This window comes from Petaurus breviceps, unplaced genomic scaffold (genome assembly GCF_028583685.1).
Source record: "Petaurus breviceps papuanus isolate PSGF00001 unplaced genomic scaffold, PetGlider_PUasm1.0 490, whole genome shotgun sequence".
Taxonomy (NCBI): domain Eukaryota; kingdom Metazoa; phylum Chordata; class Mammalia; order Diprotodontia; family Petauridae; genus Petaurus; species Petaurus breviceps.
Genome location: NW_027186352.1, coordinates 17,104,511 through 17,123,074, shown reverse-complemented (window position 1 = coordinate 17,123,074; position 18,564 = coordinate 17,104,511). Strand labels below are relative to the sequence as shown.

The following is an 18,564-nucleotide window of genomic DNA, read 5'->3' as shown; positions in this document are numbered from 1 at the left end:
TTTCTTTCTTCCTTCTTTCCTTCCTTCCTTCCTTCCTTCCTTCCTTCCTTCCTTCCTTCCTTCCTTTCTTTCACCTAAGGCTAAATTTAGAAACAAAGTCTTTTCTTCATATTTCACCTTTAACCAATCTATTACCCAATGCCTTTTCATTTATAATGTGGGAATTTCATTCAATAATATCTAAAATATATTTTTCTTCTGATTTTCTTAGGAAAATGATGCAATTTAATAGGAATAGATGTAAATTTTACAATTTATTTTTAAAAAGTCAACTTCTTAAGTACAGAAAAAGTGGGGACAGCTTTAAGTCACAGTTTGAAAGGAGTTTTAGGAGTTTTTGTGGACAAGCTCAATATAAGTCAACATTGTAACTTGGTAGACAAAAAAAAAAAAACTCATGTAATCCTGGATTGCATTAAGAGAGATCTAGATTGCAGCAGGAATAGAAAGTTGGAAATCCCACCATGTTCTTCTGTGGTCAGCCACTTCTAGAGTATTGTTTATTCCATTGGTCACAGAGGACATAGACAGGCTAGAGATCTTAAAGAAAAAACAAATTAAGTGGCAAAGGACCTCAAGACTCAGTTGTATGAGTATTGATTGAAGGGAAAGTGTTTTTGTTATTCTGAAGAAGGAAAGTGTTATAGGAGACAGTGACATTTTTCAAATATCTGAAGGCCTGTTCCATTGAAAAAGGGTTGTTCTTTTGTTCCAGAAGGCAGAACTGGGAGCAATGATTGAAGTTTGCAAAGAAGTGATTGTAGAATTGATGACGGTAAAAGACTTTCTAACCATTAGGGCAATTCCAAAGTGAAATGGAGACGGTCTCCCTGTATATTCTCAACAAAGAGTGGAATGAAGAGAGCTTAAGGATGTAGTTCAAGGAAGTCTTGTTCAGGTGGAATGTATTTAGCACAGATCTTCTTTGGGGTTAATTAATTGGTTAATTAATTCCTCTTCACAGAGGGATTAATTAGCCTAGAACTTCAGCCGAGGCTGAAATTCTGTGGTTTGGAGACCTGGCCCAAGGTCCTGATCACTGGAACACTGTTCTGAAAATCTCTGTTCTGTGTCTAGACAGCAGTCATAATCCAGCTTTTAAGAGAAGAACTATTTCCAAATTGAGGAAGTACTATAACTTTTTTTTTTCTCCCTCTTCTATCTACCCTCCAGTATATATTTCCTCAGGGATGGATCATAGAAAAGACCATAAATAATTGGAAATTAAGGGGGTGCCCAACAATTGGGGAATGGCTGAACAAGTTGTGGTATATGCATGTTATGGAATACTATTGTGCTATAAGAAATGAGGAGCAGGCGGACTTCATATTTACCTGGAGAGGCTTATACAAACTGATGTTGAGTGAGAAGAGTAGAGCCAGGAGAAATTTATACACAATTACAGACACTATGTATGTGTGATGACCAACTTTGATAGACAGGACTCTTCTCAGCAATGCAGTGATATAAGTCAATCCCAAAAGACTCATGATGGAGAGAAATGTGTGAATCCAGAGAAAGAATTAGAAAGATCTGAGTTTATATCCAGATGGAAGCAAAATACCTGATATTTTTCTTCTTCTTGTTTGGTTTTATGTCCTCTTTACCATTTTTCATTCCATCTGATACAATCCGTCTTTATAACCTGACTAATGTATAATGTGAAAGTATTTACAGATCCTATACTTAATTGCATGTCATCATGGGGGGGAGGGGAGGGAGAGAGAGAAAAATTGAAACTCAAGGAATTGTGTAATTGAATCTTGTAAACTAAAAGTAAACAAACAAATTATATTTTTAAAAATTGAAAAAAAAAAAAAAAGAAAAGACCATCAATGGAAACACACACCGGGCTGTAGAAGTATTTTCTTTCTGCTTGCTTTTCTGAAATGTGTCCGTTTTCTATTTGACAGTGATTTTTCTGGTGCCCCATGAAACATTGGGTTTAATTCTCCCCTCCTTGATTTTTAGTGTGTGTTTTTTTAGATGAGCTTTTTTTACTGTAGAGGCTTAATTAAAATAAAATGTCACTTAAATGAAGCATTGTCATTAATCATTAAAAAAAGAAAAATAAAAATTTACCCAATTAATATAAATTTTATAGAAAATATTAGTAAAAAATAGACTTGATAAATCTATGTGGTTCACTTCTGGTTATAATGTTTATTTAAAATCAGTCATTTTTCTGTATTGATTCATGATCTATTAAATCACATTTTGCAACTTTTTGAATATCTAGCACTTCAGTATTTCATTATTTGTTGGTTCAATTCTCCATAAGTCTTAGATACTTAAAAGGAATAGCAAGTTGTATATAATAGATATGCATTTTTATGTGTGATCATCCTTTTTTTTTTTAGAAAATCAACTGTGTAATGGAAATGCTTGTGTTATTTCATAAATTTAGAAAATAACTTTCCCCAAAAACAAACAAAAAAAAAGTCTTAGATAGCTGCCTGCATCACTTAGAGATTAACTGCCTTGCTGGGGGAAGCACAGCCAATATTTGCCAGAAGCAAGATTCTACCTAGCTCTTCCTAACTCTGAGCCCAACTCTTTGAATATAACTCAATATGATCCCTTGACTCAAGAAAAAAGCCCCTTTCTATTAAGCAGCTCAGTTACCAGTGGATGAAGAGTCAGGAAGAACTGAATTCCAGTTCAGCCTCAGAAACTTACTAGCTAAATAACCCTGGGAAAGTCATGCCTTGAGTTGGAGACATACTAACCACCAGCTGTAACTTGGTGAGAGTCTACCTGAAAAGACTAATGATATATCATAACCTTTAATGCTCTGTCATTTAAAAAAAATATATGATTTTAGAATAAATGCAATTCATCTTGACTCAAGAATTTATACTATACTGTGTTGTAAGGCATAGTATAGTATTGTATTATTGTACTTTGCCTACTCTACATGCTAGGTACTGGGATCATGCAAACCAAAATTAAGCAGTCCCTACCCTCAAGGAACTTACATTCTCTTGTGTGAGGGTAGTATAAAATCTACAGAGATAAGTTTAAAGCAGCTTAAGAGGGAAAGAACTCTAGCATCTGGGTTGATTGGGAAAGGTGATGCTGAAATGAACATCAAAGGAAACGAGATGGTAAGGGTCGACTGTGAGCCAGATGTGCATTTCAGGTAATGGGAGAGAGTTTGTCAAAAGACATAAACAGAAGAAATAGAATGCAAAATGTCAGAGACAACTAGCCGACTGGGAAAAATTGAGTAAACAATACCTGAAAAGCTACAACATGAAATGATACTGGAAAGTTAGCTGGGAGAACATTCTGAACTGTGTTCACAAAATCAATGTCCCTGAATTCTCCCAAATGGGGATGAATGGGCAACTAGCTATACCTATGACTCTGCCTGACATCCCAGACCCCCAGGAGAATTAAGTGCTCTGAAGCCCACCTGAAAATCATCTCCTTACTCTTTGACTTCGGAAAGGGACATTTGTTCTCTTTTATGAAAAGCCTTTACATTTTAATTAACAAGACTATTAAGGCTATCAGGACTCTCTCTCCCTACACCCTCTGGGATGTGTTGCAGGACATTATCAAGGTCTACAGAACTAATTAGTCATTAGTCTACATTCTGTAACTTACCCTGACTTAAGAAAAAAAAATCAACTCTTCTACTAGTAATGTAATTCTCTTCATAAGAGTTTTTTCTTTTCCGTTTGACAAGCCAAGTGTGAACATAGTGCCAGTAATTTAGAAAGTCATTGTCATTTCTTAAAGAGACTAATCATACATCTTTAATGGGTTTGTGAGTACGTTCAAAGAGTGCTAGACTTTAGAGAATTCAATGTTTGTTGTCCTCTTTCCCTGTTCTAGAATGGAGGGTCATAGGTGAATCAGTTATTGTATACTAATTTTAATATCTTTCAGTCTCTCCAAATATATATATACACATGTCTTTTTTTTTCTTTCTTTCTTCCTTTCTTGCATTATTCTGCCCTGCTTCCATTGATGACTCTATACTTTTGACTCCAGACTGGCAATATGAGGGTAAGATGACCGCACACCCAAACCAACCTCCTCCACATGGCTTGTCTGTCTTTGTCGTAACCCTCCATGGAGCATCATTAGAATTCTCTTCAGCATATTTAATTAGATCCTTTATCACAATTAAATTCCAATTATGTTTGTTTCTGTTGTGAAGCTTTAATTACAATTTATCCCCGTTAATCATCCCTTTATGTTCTTTCTTTGGGTTAAATTGCCATCCCATTATCTCTGTCCTGAAGGACTTCTGCTCAACACCGTTCCCTGCTGTTGTCTTGATGGCCACATCTGAACAGGTTTAGCCCATGTTGAGTGACTCGTGTTCTGATGTGGGAAGGCATGGATGTGGGCCATGAGAGACTTCACATTAAAATATCGTCACGTTACCCATTTTTGTTAGAGATATCCCTTTTATCAGCCACCACTATGAGCTTAGGATCATTTTCCTTGAATGATGAAGTTATAGGCATTTTTTTTTTTCTTTCAGATTGTAAGCTTGCACGGGGAGGCCCACCTGCAACAATTGTGGCCATTGATGAAGAAAGTAAAAATGGTGAGTGCTCCGAACATCTGTCAATATGCTTCAAAAGATGGTTTCTCAAAGGTCCTTCTGAAATGGTCTGCAACTTAAATCACAGAGTTAAGGCTTTGGTCCAGCTCGGTGAATGACCTTGTTCTCCTCATTTCTTTTCTGTTGGAGTTTTAAGTTTGTTTCTGTCTTCAAATGCTTTGGTTGAAAAACATTCTAATAAGATATCTCATTTAATGGGGGAAGGAGGCTCTCTCCTCTGTTATGACTGAGAATGTATTATTTGGAAGTAGTTTCTGAGTTCTTTCTCAAGGTCATAGACCTCCTGATAATTCTGGAGTGGGATGTTTCCTTTGTCATTCTTCTTGCCGATATACCCTTCCAAGCAAATGTATAATCTCCCAAATCTGAACAGAAGTAGTCCAGAAAAGTGTACTTTATAGCTAAAGCTAGACTGATGGACCTTAGATACAGGCATTGATCAAAAATCTATACTGCTTCCATTGTGGTAGTTGTTTTAGGGAATTTATCATGGTAAATTTGTGACGAAGAATTCCCAGCATAGCATAGTCACCTGTTATATTTATTTATTTACTTGTTTATTCACTCATTCATCTATTTATTTATATACTTATTCATTCAATTTATTTATTTTGCTATAGGCTGTATTTAAAGATTATTTGGGAAGATTTAGATGTTCCCATATAGTCATGGTTACTGTCCACAAATCTGCTTGGTTTAACTCTGCTTGGCTTAACTAATATCACTGAGCAAAGGATTCCCTAAAAGTGGGCTTGGCTTGAGCCCAGTCCCACACAGGTGATGTCTATGACCGCAGAATGCATATACCCTGTAGTCAAGCACTGGGCATCTTCCCATCCTTGAGTAGATACATACAGAACCATGAAAGCACTAATGGTTCCCAGTCTCGATGTATTTCCACAAAAGTTTGGCAGGTGAAATGTGCTAATGAGAGAGAAGGAATGCCAAGAAACAGTCTAGAAAGAAATGATTATTCTACATTTGGCATACTGGCAATCTCCTAGAAAATGAGTTCTGAGCCAGACTGGGGTATGAAAAAAGGGAAAACTATGAAAATGGAAGACTATATTTTGCACATAAGAAAAAAATTTCATAAATTTGGAATTTTAGAAGAAATCAGTATTTTGATTTCTTTTTCCACAAGGGTATTCATTTTTCAGTTCATTGCTTTTTTTTTCTTTGTGAGCCCATTGCTTAGCACATAGTTAAACTGTATGTTTGACACATAGCAAGCTTTCAATAAATGCTTTTTGACTTGACTCACATGATATGAAGCTGTTAGAGATGCTTCTGTTTCTTTATCTGGACAAGCCAATCATTAATATCTACTCAAAATCCAAACCTATGTTAAGACCTTCCCCCTTTTATTTGCAAACCTTACCTTGAATGAGCATTTATTTATGTGGTGTGTTCTTCTGATGGAGGAAGGCTGACATTTTCTCATTCTAATGATTTTCCCATGAACAATCTTAAATTCTATTTCCAGTAACTTTAAGTTGGGAGTTGTCAGACTGTGTGAATCACAGTTTTCCTTAAAACAATTATGGGCCTTCTGCAGAACTTTCTTGGTCTCCATCTTTCATCTCTCCTGAATATTGATCAGGAACAAAGGTGTTCTTGGGGTGGGGGGATGTAGTTAGAAGTCATTTCCATCATTATCTGTTCATCTGTTTTGAAATCTCAAGGGACTTTTTATATTCTCTAGTGACTGAAAAGATTATGTCAGTTTGCATCTAGGTAGTATTTGATAGGAGAATTAGTCAGATAACTTGTTTGTTCTCAGACATAGGGAAACAATGCGTCACAAAATATAAGGACTGCTTCCTGTTGAATTGCATACACACACAAACACACCACACATGTACATATTTTATATAATATATGATAATGTGATAAAATATATACAAAATATTCTATTGTACATATGTGTATATACATGCACACGCATACATAATAGTTTCAGATGTTTCTAATATCATCCAAGATGTGCCAGATAATAAGTACATCCAGGTTGCTATTTACCTAACCATAAAATGAATACTCTGTCCTAGGTAGTAAATTAAATCCAAAGAATCCATTTTGTCTCTTTATTTTCTTTGCAATCAGACATTGATTCAGAAAAAAAAATAATTTTAGTCTTAGTCAAATAGTTATAAAAGAGGAATTAGTCTTTTTAGGGGGAAAACAAAACACTTCATTCTTTTCATTAGCACTCACTGTCTTTAGACAGTGGGACAGATACAACCAGGGAGGTGGGGTGTGTGTGTGCATGTGTGTGCATGTGTGTGTGCAGGTACGCACGCACAAGAGCTCTCATGTAAATGGCAATTCAGACTAGTCCAAAGAGAGAAAATCCAATACCAAGAGCAGTAATGCCTAGCCTGGTCCTTTTCATGCTGCCCCTAAGCTCAGATGTCCCAGGATGCCACTTCCTTCTCCTCTCTGGGGATCTGCCTCTTCCAACACTCAGGTATATGAACTGGAAAAGCAGAGCTTCCAGGCCTTTTCTGGGAGGAAATACACCACCCATTGAGGGCTACCTTGCCCTTCAATGTTAGCTTGCACAAAGCCCTAGTGACCCCTCTCTAACTACTGCTCTGCCCTCTCCCTCATATATTTGAGTTGGTTAAAATAGCATTTGGTAGCTGGTAGAACAAGGCTGTATTTACAGTTTATTCTGTGCTGCCTTGTTTTGCCAAGTAATTACAATAGAGATGACAGTCCACTGTAATTGTTCTTTCCACTGATTAAAACTTAAGTTTTCCAAGTATCTTTACAAGGATCCTCTGGGGCAAAGTAAGGTGGAGGAGAGTGATGAGGCAAGTGGCAGAAGTTCAATATCTGTGCTTCATTAGAAAGTGGCAGGACACAAAGGAGGAAATGCTCTCACTGTCGCTAGAATTCACCAGGTATGCTAACCATGGAGAGCACTGCCAAGGCTGTGTCAATGTCACTCTTAGATGCCCTCAAGTGGTGCCCAGTGCCAGGTACAGTACCCTCCATGTACTTCATGTTGACTTAGTAATTATTTCTTTGAGTTGAATGGACTAAAAGTACTGACCACATTCCCTTTTATACTATGCATAAAAACTGAGATGTTAAAAGACATCTCAGCTCTGGCTATTGGGCTATTATCAAATCCCTATTATCCCATAATCCTACAGGAAACAATCCCTGAAGAGAGATGCCATGCTTCTGATGCTTGTCTCAGCTCCTGGGTAAAGCTTTTAGTTTTTTCTTACTAGTTGCCTGAGTATTTCTCTATCCTGGCCTATCTGAACATCTATGGTAAAGTAAGAAGCAAAAGGCAATGTGGTCATGGTCCATGTCTCCCAAGTAGGGGCAATGGGATAACTTGGATTCAAGTCCTAACACATTGTGCCTGTATCCTGGGACAAGTCACAGAACTACTCAGTGCCCATGCTAACTGAAGCTATAATATGCTGAGCAGGGACCTGTCTGTGTGGATGCAGGCAGTCTCTCAATGGGAGTTTTCTACATCAATAAAATCATCACAGGCTCAAAGTCAACTGACTGACATGAGGTGATTTGGTCTTTCCATAGTAGGATCATTCATTGCATCTTTCATGGGCTTGTATTTTATCAAAAATTATAGGTAAAAATGGAAATGATTTACTATGGAAACACTCCAGACTAAACTATATTTTGATAGCATCTCTATTTCAAGATAGCACAAAAACTCCCTTGACTTCTACCCTTCATGTTTCTGAAATCAAACCAATGGGTTCTTCATCAAGATATTTAATTTTTACAACTATAATGCTGTCATAAAGAATTTGAGAATTGAACAAATTATGCATGGCACTAGAGTGCTATTTGTCTAAAACATATTAGTATACATCTTTCTCTGCAAACAAACATAATATTGATGTTTTCTTAGTCATTCAACTATGTCTGACTCTTTGTGACCCTGGATGGGGTTTTCTTGGCAAAGACATTAGAATGGTCTGCCATTTTCTTTACCAGTGGATTAAAGCTAACAGGATAATTGACTTGCCAATGTTCACATAGCTAGTGATTACCTGAGGCTGGATTTGAACTCAATTCTTTCTCACTCTAGGCCCAGAATTTTATCCAATGAGCCACTTAGCTGCCCCATATACATACATATATATATACATATATATATATATATAGACACATGCATACATAGAAAGCTAGGTATGTAGATGGTAGATAAAAACCAGTTGATATGAATGCTAATGAGTTCTCTATTATCTGATATTCATGAAATTCATGATTCTTTCTTGGAGTTCAAGAATCATCAAAAAATACCAAATTATTAACTGCACATAGAAGGCCAGACTTTGACTCAAGCCTCTTGCTAGTTTCAAGTCCCTTCTCTCACACTTATTGGCTATGCCACTCAGGTAACATCACTTAACTTCTCAGTGCTCCAGGCAACGTGGGGAAACTCAGCTACTGAGGAGTGGCCTATCTGCTCTGATATGCTGGCAGAGGGGGGCCTATGTTTAAGACTGTTTATGGGTCAAAAACATTGCTGAGATTGAACAGCTGCAAATAAAAAAGTAAAGCAATCCCTCATCTCAAGTTATGAGGGATTCAGCATATATAGGGGAAAGATGTTCAGTGTTTGTTTGCATAGTCATCATGATAGGGAGTAAAGCTATTCCACACCTCACCCTTCTCCCCCCAAAATGTGAAAAAAAACACTTTGCCTGAAACTTAGGGAGATTTCAAAACAGTAACATCAATTATGAGGATAATGACAACAACAATTTAAAACGGGAGACCATTCTATGCCTCCTCAGGCTGTGTGATCTGGGTAATATAAGAAAACATACACTGAAAACCATGATAGGAAATTCAACACAAACACCAAGAAAATGGACTAAGTGTGATGTGGATGAGAATAAGAAAGAAGAGATTCAAATGTGGCTATTGGGATTTAGTGGTATTGCTATTTTGGGATCATAAGCTATGGCATGTACTAAGGCAAAAATTGGAAGCAAGAATAATTTTAGAGAAGTGAGCCATTCTGTTCGGTGGGACCATAGGCTAAATGAAGGCAGAGAGCAATGCCCATGGAGATAATGGATAAAGTTATGGGAAAATAAAAGATCACCGAAGAAGGGAGCAAAGAGCACTAAAGGGAAAATGAAGCTAGAGGTAACAAAAACAAAATAAGACAAAACACAGATAGATAGAACAGAGAAGAAGCAAGGCATTTACTTCAAAGAAGATAGCGTAAGGTAAGGGAGGAGGGAAAGAGGAAGGGAAAAATGTGTCCAGTACTATCAAATCTTTTACGTGATTTCCAATGGAATTTGTCTGAATTTGTGGGTTTTCCAATTGGTTAGAGATCTTCCCTAAAGTATGAATGTTCTAAAATAAATCTTACACATTGATTTTTATAAGACATAGACATTTGTGAGAGATGACTGCATTCAAGCAAAAAAAAAAAGCTGTTGGTTATAACCTGAATAGATCTTTTTTATAAGAATAAAATGCACAGTTTAAATGTGAAAATCTTTGTTCCTAAAAAGTTAGACTTCAGTAATCTGGTACTAAGTGAGAGGTACCTCAGTTCTGAATGATGAGCTATAAAGCAGGCAGGATTGGAGGCTAGACACATTAAATATATCAAAATATGTATAATTCAAGTCCTTCATAATAACCTGAAATAACAAGATTTAAACAAGAAGTTATTAGATCAGTAAATGAACAAGTAAATCAACATACATGTTCCAGGTACTGTAATAAGCATCACTGTATATACAAAAAAAAAAAAAAGATCAATAAGAAGATGGATAAATTGTACTGTCTCCCTCAGTTCCAAGCTACTGAAAATGGATATCACCCAAAAAGCAATGGAGAAGCTTAAAGGGAACATAAACAGATTACAACTCATTATAAACTAGGAGTTACAAAACAAGATACCATATGAAAATTTATAAATATAAATATTTTTATAAATTATATATGAAGATATACTTTATACATAAACATATTAATTATAAATATATAAGTAAATGTAAAAATAAAAAAGAACACGGGCTTGGCATTTAATGAAACCAAGATTACTAATAATTTATGGGTTTCATGGGATACCATGTCAAAAGAAAATAGAAAGAAGACCCAAGGTCATTGACTGAATTCCCTGTGTCAATCTCATGATATCACATGGGAAAGAGTTGTACAGGTTTGGCATGAACAAGCATTATCTGTAATGGGGATAATTTTGAAGCCTTCCCAATATGATTAGGCATGAAGCAATAACACCCATTATCGCCACTGTTGTTCAATATTGTACTAGAAATGCTAGCTATGGTAAAAAGAAGAAATTTAAGGAATTAGAATACTAGATTACTGACTAAAAAAAAACTAGTTGAAATCATTAACAATGTGATCAAAGTGGTAGGATATAATATAATCCCACGTAAATCATCAGCATTTCTATATATTACCAAAAAAGTCCAGAAGCATATAAAATACTTGGGATTCTATCTGCAAGATAAACCGAGGTGCCATATGAACAAAACACTTATTATTAATAACACATGATTTGGGAAGACTCAGATTTCCCCTTTGTCCTCATCTTCATTTCAAGACCTTAGTCTTGGAAGGTTGAGCTAGCTTTCCCCTTTATCTAGACCTCACCAAGGTAAGGAACTTATTGTATTCTGCTTAGGCCTTAGTGGTGCATAAAGTCCTTGAATAGATTGGAAAGGTTTGGGGGGAGGAGGTAGACTTAGAAGTGGATGACATAATCGAAGTTCAGGTCCAGTCCTTCACTGTAATATGCATTTTTTCATCAATTATTTACCAATTAGAGTCCATCAGCAAACTTTTGAACATTCTTCTTCCAAAAGAAAATATAATTCATGAACCTGCTGCCATGAATGTCTTTGGTCTAAGAAAGACAGGGCCAAATGACCCTCCTCTTATTAAAAAGCTGACATTATTAATAAAATTTTCAAATTACCCAGCAATTATGTCTCTCTAACTTTTTTAAACATCACACATATTTTATGTCTAAATCATGTGTATTTTGACCTTATCTTGGTAGTATGGTGTGAAATGTTGGTTTATATCTATTTTGTACCAAACTCCTTTCCAGTTTTGCCACTATTTTTTTGGTCAAACAGTGAATTTTTGTCCGCAAAACTTGGATCTTAAAGTCCTTAAAAAATAGACTAACTCAAATGGCAAAAAGAGGTTCAAAAATCTAATGAGGAGAAGAATACCTTAAAAAGCCAAATTTGTTATATGGAAAAAGAATCTCAAAAGCTCACTGAAGGGAATCATTCCTTCAGAATTAGATTGGAGCAAATGGAAGCTAGTGACTTTAGGATAAATCAAGATATTTTTAAACAGATCCAAACAAATGAACAAATAGAAGGCAATGTGAAACATCTCATTGGAAAAAGCACTGACTTGGAAAATAGATCTAGGAGAGATAATTCAAAAATTATTGGACTACCTGAAAGCCATCATCAAAAAGAGAACCTAGAAATCATCATCCTTCAAGAAATTATCAAGGAAAATTACCCTGATGTTTTAGAACCAGAGGGCAAAATAGAGGTTGAAAGAATCCACTGATCACCTCCTGAAAAAGATCACAAGGAAAACTCCTAGGAATATTATAGCCAGGTTCTGGAGTTTTCAGATCAAGGAGAAAATATTATAAGCAGCCAGGAAGAAACAATTTGAATATTGTGGGAACACAATCAGGATAACACAGGATCTGGCAGCTTCTACACTGAGGGATAAAAGGGCTTAGAATATTCTATTCTAGAAGTCAAAGGAGCTGGGATTAAAACCAAGAATCACCTACCCAGCAAAAGAGTATCATGTTTCGGGGGAAAATATGGTAATTCAATGGAATAGATGACTTCAAGAATTCTTGATGACAAAACCAGAGTTGAATAGAAATTTTGACTTTCAGATAAAAGATACAAGAGATGCATGAGAAGGTAAACAGGGAAAAGAAATCATAAAGAACTTATTGAAGTTAAACTATTTATATTCCTAAATGGTAAAATGATAATTGTAACTTATGAAACTTTTCTCAGTATGATAATAGTTGAAGGGAATAGAAATGTGTGTCTATACATTTATATATGCATGTGTGTGTGTGTGTGTATGCTTTTATAGGAAGGTATATGGGCATACAAATATATATGTGAGTTTGTGTATATATGTGTACAGGTATACATATAGGTCACAGGACCATTTGAATGGGAAGGGAAGATATTTAAATGTTGTAATTGAGAGGTGAGAGAGGAACATAGTGAGAGGAGATGGGGAAAGGCAGAATGGGGTAAATTATCTCTTATAGAAGAGGCAAGGGAACACTGTTATAATGGAGGGGAAGAACAGGAAAACAAAAGGGAATGGGTCAACCTTACTCTCATTGCATTTGGCTTAGAGAGGGAATGACATACACACTAAATAGGGTATCACCATACAGGAGAGTAGGGGGAAAGAGAATGAGAGGGGGACTGATGGATGGGCGGACAGGATGGGGGGAGAGGAAGTTGGATGCACACTTCTAAAAAGGGACAGGGTCAAAGTAGAGAATAAAATGAGTGGCGGGAGGGATAGGATGGAGGGAAATATAGTCAGTATTTCACCATATATCTACTATGGAAAGGTTTTCAGTAGCTGCACATGTACAACATATATTGAATTGCTTATCTTCCCAGTAAGGGTGGGTGACAAGGAAGGAAGGGAAGGAATCTGGAATTCAACTTAAAATCAATATTCAAAAAACATACATATATATGTGTATATATTTTTTTTCTTGCAACTGGGAAATAAGATATACAGTCACTGGGGCATAAAGAGCCATCTTGCCCTATTGGAAAGTCAGAGAGGGCTTGGGGGAAGATATAGGAGAGAGCAGATTGGAGGAGGGGATATCCAGTGGGATTGCTGTGTTGGGGTGGTGGGTAGGGGAAAGATGGGGAGAAAATTTGTAACTCAAAATATTGTGGAAATCAATGATGTAAACTAAAAAGAAACATAAAATTTAATTCAAGAAAAGAAATTAATGTTATTTTTTGCATATAATTGTCAAAAAACAAAATATTAGAGAAAATGTTAAATGGGTTGGTCAGGCATGGGTGAATTGCAGTCTGCAGAGTGGAAGGAATGCTTGTATCAATTACTCATTGTGCAGCTAGGTAACACAGTGGGTATCGCGTTGGGTATTGAGTCAGGGATACCAAAATTCAAAACAGCTTCAGAAAATTGTTAACTGTGTGAACCTGGGTAAGTCATTTGACATCTCTTTGCTTAAGTTTCCTCATCTATAAATTTGTGGATAATAAAACATCTGTCCCACATTTTTATTTTGAGCATTGAATGAAATAATATTTGTGAAGTGCTTTGCACTTAAAGTATTTTACAAACTCTAGCTTGATGCTGCTGTTGTTAAGCTTTTTGCCATAGAATAAAGCTCTTTTTGGCTGCTACTTTTATTCAGAGAATATTCTTCCTTAGCATTCTCTCTGTCAGCATCCGTAATGTATTTTCTCTCAAAGACCTCTCCTGACTTAAAAGGACACTTAGACCTGAATAACTGATTATTAGATAACAAGCTCCCAAGGAGCAAAATAATAGCCAGCTTTCAAATGTCATTTGATGTTTTGTAACATGCTTTACATGAATGACCTCAGTCACAACAAACATTTCAGATTTTTTCATCATCAGCTTCATTTTTGTTAAAAAAAAAATCTTTTTTTTTTTCAATTTATTAAGCATCTGTGTTGGGAATATAAGGCTGTTGAAAATGACACAGTTCCCAAGAGCTCATTTGATACAGGGGAAAGTATGTAGAAATTAGTCAGAGATTCTTGGTTCAGATCTCAGCTTTGTCATTATTTGGCAAATCACCTCATTCTTCTAGCATGCATTTTCTCCCTCTTTAAAACATGAGGATTGTATTTGATGACCTCTGAAGGTTCTGGAACCCCAATATTTGATCTTCTGATCCCTACCTGCAAGAGGCTTCAATTCTAGCGGAGGAAAAATCTGTCATTTACAGATAAACATAGCATACAGGAGGGAACAATGGAGGTAAAGGAAGTGCTCCTTAGAAAGTTCATTTATAAAATCCTGAAGTGAAAAGGACGATTTTCAGGGGAGGGGATGATAAGAGTTAAAATTTAACTAACTCCTACCTTGTGCCAAGAACTGTGCTAAATGCAATAAAATTGCTTACATTTGATCCTTGCAAGACCCCAGTGCTATTAGTATCCACATTTAACACATGAAGAAACTGAGGCAAATAAAGATTAAGTGACTTGCCCAAGGTCACACAGATAGTAAGTGTCTGAGGTTAGTTTTGATCTTAGGTCTTCCTGATTCCAGACCCAGAGCTCTATTCACTCTATCATCTACCTGCATCATAACAGGAAATAACAGGAAGTCCTAGACTTAAAGCAATAGGAAATACATTAAAAACAAAACCAAACCAAACCTCCATTACTGGCATGAGGCACAGTTGGTACAAATGCTGTGTTTGGTGGCCAGGGTGGAGCCCAGATTGCCTGAAATGTGCAGATCTACTGATTTCTATTCCCAAATCATTTAACTTAACAGGACCAAATCTTTGGAATATTTTTTCTATCATTTCACTCATTCATAGTTTGCATCAAATGCAAATACCACCTACTGTCATTTCTTAGACTAATCATCCCAAGTCTCGTCTTTGGGATATCCATGGTGTGACGCTTGCATCACTATTCAGTGGATTTTCCCATCCTCTTGGCAGATCTGTTTGCCCCGAGTGACTCTGTCCTCTTGTCTAAATAATGCAAAGCGATGGTAGCACAAGGGCATTGAAGTGGTTTTATTACCTTCATCTTCAACATTGTTCTGTTTATTGTTGTAATTCATATCATGATCACCATCGCCACCACTGATGAGGCATTTATGTGTAAGAACTCCCAATGTTTTCCCATGCCAAACATTGAAGAGGCACAATGAACCATGTGCTGGAGAAGATCAGGAAAATGCGTCAATATGTATGGATATGGTATGCGAAAACTAATAACCAGACATGTTTAAGCCCTCACTATGCACCAAGCGCTGTGCTTAGAAATATCAATACAATTGCAACAGTGAGATGGTTCCTATGATCCTATTGATATGAGAAACATTGAACCCATAAGGGAAGGGCATTGGGGTTTGATGAGTCATCTGAAAATCTGGCATTGAATACTACCACTGACACTAGGATGACTGGCAAGTCACTTAGGCCCACTGTGCCTCAGTTTCCTCATCTATAAAATGGGAATGATAATACACATTCTTCCTACTTCAGAGACATTGAGTTTCAATTGAGAATAAGCAAAACACTTGATAAAGTTTTGCTATTATCTGCAATCTTCTCTGCTTGTTGAAGGAGTCTTCCAGCTCAGTCCATCAAATTTAAAAGTCTATTTCTTAGTTGGATGGATTCTTGGTTGTGGCTCAACAGATCTGGGAACCAAGCCTGGTTTGATCCAATGTTATTCCCCTTCACACACTTTCCAGATAAACTGACATTTTCTGTTCCCTGTACACAAGATTTCATGACCCATCTCTCTGCCTTTATGAGATATCTTCCACATCTGCAAAGTTCTTCCTCCGTTCCCTATCACTAATTGATTCTCCAATTCTGACTCCCCCTAACAAACTTCCTTATCCAGCTCCCCTTCAAGGTTCAGCTTTAGTGCCATTTACAAGAGAACTTTATCTACCCAATTATCAGCACCTCACTTCCTAGTCACTATGCATTTATTTTTCATATCCTTTGATTACTTATCCATGAACATTCTCCATCTGAAAGTAAATGCTGACTGCATTCTTTCCCCTTGGGCATTTTCATGTTTTTTTTTAATAAATATGATTCCTTATTATGAGTTCAGAGCCCCCACCTCTATCCTATATATTAGAAAAAGTGATTTGTAACCCTTTTAGAGGCACCTTCAGCTCCTAAGTTTCTATGCCTACCCCAACTTGGGCTCTACTCCCAAGGTAAAGATCTAGGAGGAAATACACACACAAACACACATATACACACACACACACATTTAAAAGAAAGAAAAATAAATCAAATATTTATAGAAAAGCACAGTGTCATATCTAAAAATACCTAGTTTGTCATCTTACAGGAGAAAGGGAGCAATCTAGTTCAATAAAAATTAAATTCTTCCACTTTTTAAAGTGATTTTTTTCCCATATAGGATATAAACATGTCATTGGTACTTAAAAAATAGTTTAAATAATTAAAATGGAGGACATCTTTTATATTAGGATTTTAAGTGATGTAATGAAGACTCATTAAGGCTATCTTTATGTCTCTGTAAGCAGCAGTCAGTTACCATCACTCTCAAAATAATCAAAGAGTTTATGAGCAAACACAAAAGGTAGAATTTGAAAATATGCACCTGGATCATTTTTGTACTGTCAGTCAGCCCCTGGGCAAGTCATCTAAGTTCTCACTGCCCCAAGCAGCTTCATTAGAGTGAAAATAACTGAGCTGTGATTGACCAGCCTAGGTAGATTCTGCTTCCCCATCAGGATCTCCAGTTATAATGAAATTGTAGGGCTGGATCACTCTACAAACACACACATATCGTTAGGAAGTTGTTGTTTTTCTTGTCCTGATCATCCCTAATTTTCTTATGAAACAAAAACCTCCATTCCTCTTAGATGAGCCCTCTGGGGTCAAAGTGAATCTGCTTTAGCTGTCTAGTATATGATTGCTTAGATGTGCATCCTGATCTCTGCCACTCAAACACAAACACAGTTTTCTTTTCTGTAGGTAAAACATGCCCAGGCCCTTCACCTTAGCTTGTACACAAAGTTTTGTCATCTTGGCTACCACCTATGTATTATTGTTCACATGGGAGGGAATATGAGAATATGACAAAGATAACAGTTCACACCCACCTATTTGATGTATTAGGAACATATATTTCTATCTTGAAGGAATTTCAGAGGTCACTCAATCAAATCCTCTCATTTTTTACAGAGAAATAAACTGAGGTTGAGAAAGGTTAAATGATTTCCTCACTCACAGCTTTCAAGGGATTTTAATCTTAAAATTATTATACAGCCTCTCTCTCTCTCTCTCTCTCTCTCTCTCTCTCTCTTCATCTCTCTCTCTCCCCTTCTTCTCCCTTTCCCTCTCCTCCTCCCCTTTTCCCTCTCCTCTCTCCCCTATCATCTCTCCTCCATCCCTCCTCTCTCCCTCCCTACTTCCTCTCCCCCCTCTTCTTCCCTCTTTCCCTCTCTCTTTTCTCCCTTACCCTATCACTTTCTTTCTCCTCTCTCCCTCTCTTTCCCTCACTCCTTCTCCATCTTTTTCCTTCCTCCTCCCTCCCTCTCTCTTAATTATTATTCTCTTATTGCACATTTGGCAGTAAGTATGGTAAGAGAACTTAAGACTGTGCCTCATGAGAATTAGTTAAAAGAACTGACAGTGTTTAGTATAGAACAGAAAAAAAATTAAGGGAAGGGCATTAATAATAGCTGTGTTGAAGTATCTGAATGATCACCGCATGTGCATGAGATTGCTCCAGAGGGCAGAACTACAAGGATTAAGAAGGAATTAAAAAGACCTAGGTGAATACAGTTGTGTCGAGAAGAGAACATTACAAGCAGTGGAGGGTGTCCAAGGTGGACGGGTTACCTGAAGAGGCAGTGCATTCCTCTTACTGGGAGATCTAAAAGCAGAGACTGGAACTGTTGTTCAGCCTTCATTTTCAAACAGGACCAATGCTATTCAGGGCTCATGTCTTGACTTGTGCATGAAGTGAATGTCAGTGATGCAGATTTGCATAAAGTCCTTTGCCTCACTCTTTTCCTGAGTCATCAAAGTGGAGTGGCAGGACAATTGAGGATGAGTGCCAATGGCCCCGGGTTCAGTGGATGACCTTGGTGACCGGTGCCTCAGCAAGCTCTAAGCACTCCACAGCACCTGCTTCAGCTGCCTTCATTGT

At 36.9% G+C, this 18,564-nt stretch overlaps 1 protein-coding gene across 1 annotated transcript in view; it reads left to right on the top strand.

The window, feature by feature from the left end:
* Nucleotides 1–18,564, top strand: part of LOC138172037 (protocadherin-15-like) — a 2,287,527-nt gene that overhangs the window by 1,405,751 nt on the left and 863,212 nt on the right. Inside the window, exon 6 of the mRNA XM_069101643.1 lies at nt 4,502–4,567. Coding sequence (XP_068957744.1) covers nt 4,502–4,567 — 66 coding nt within the window. The remainder of the gene's footprint in view (nt 1–4,501; nt 4,568–18,564) is intronic.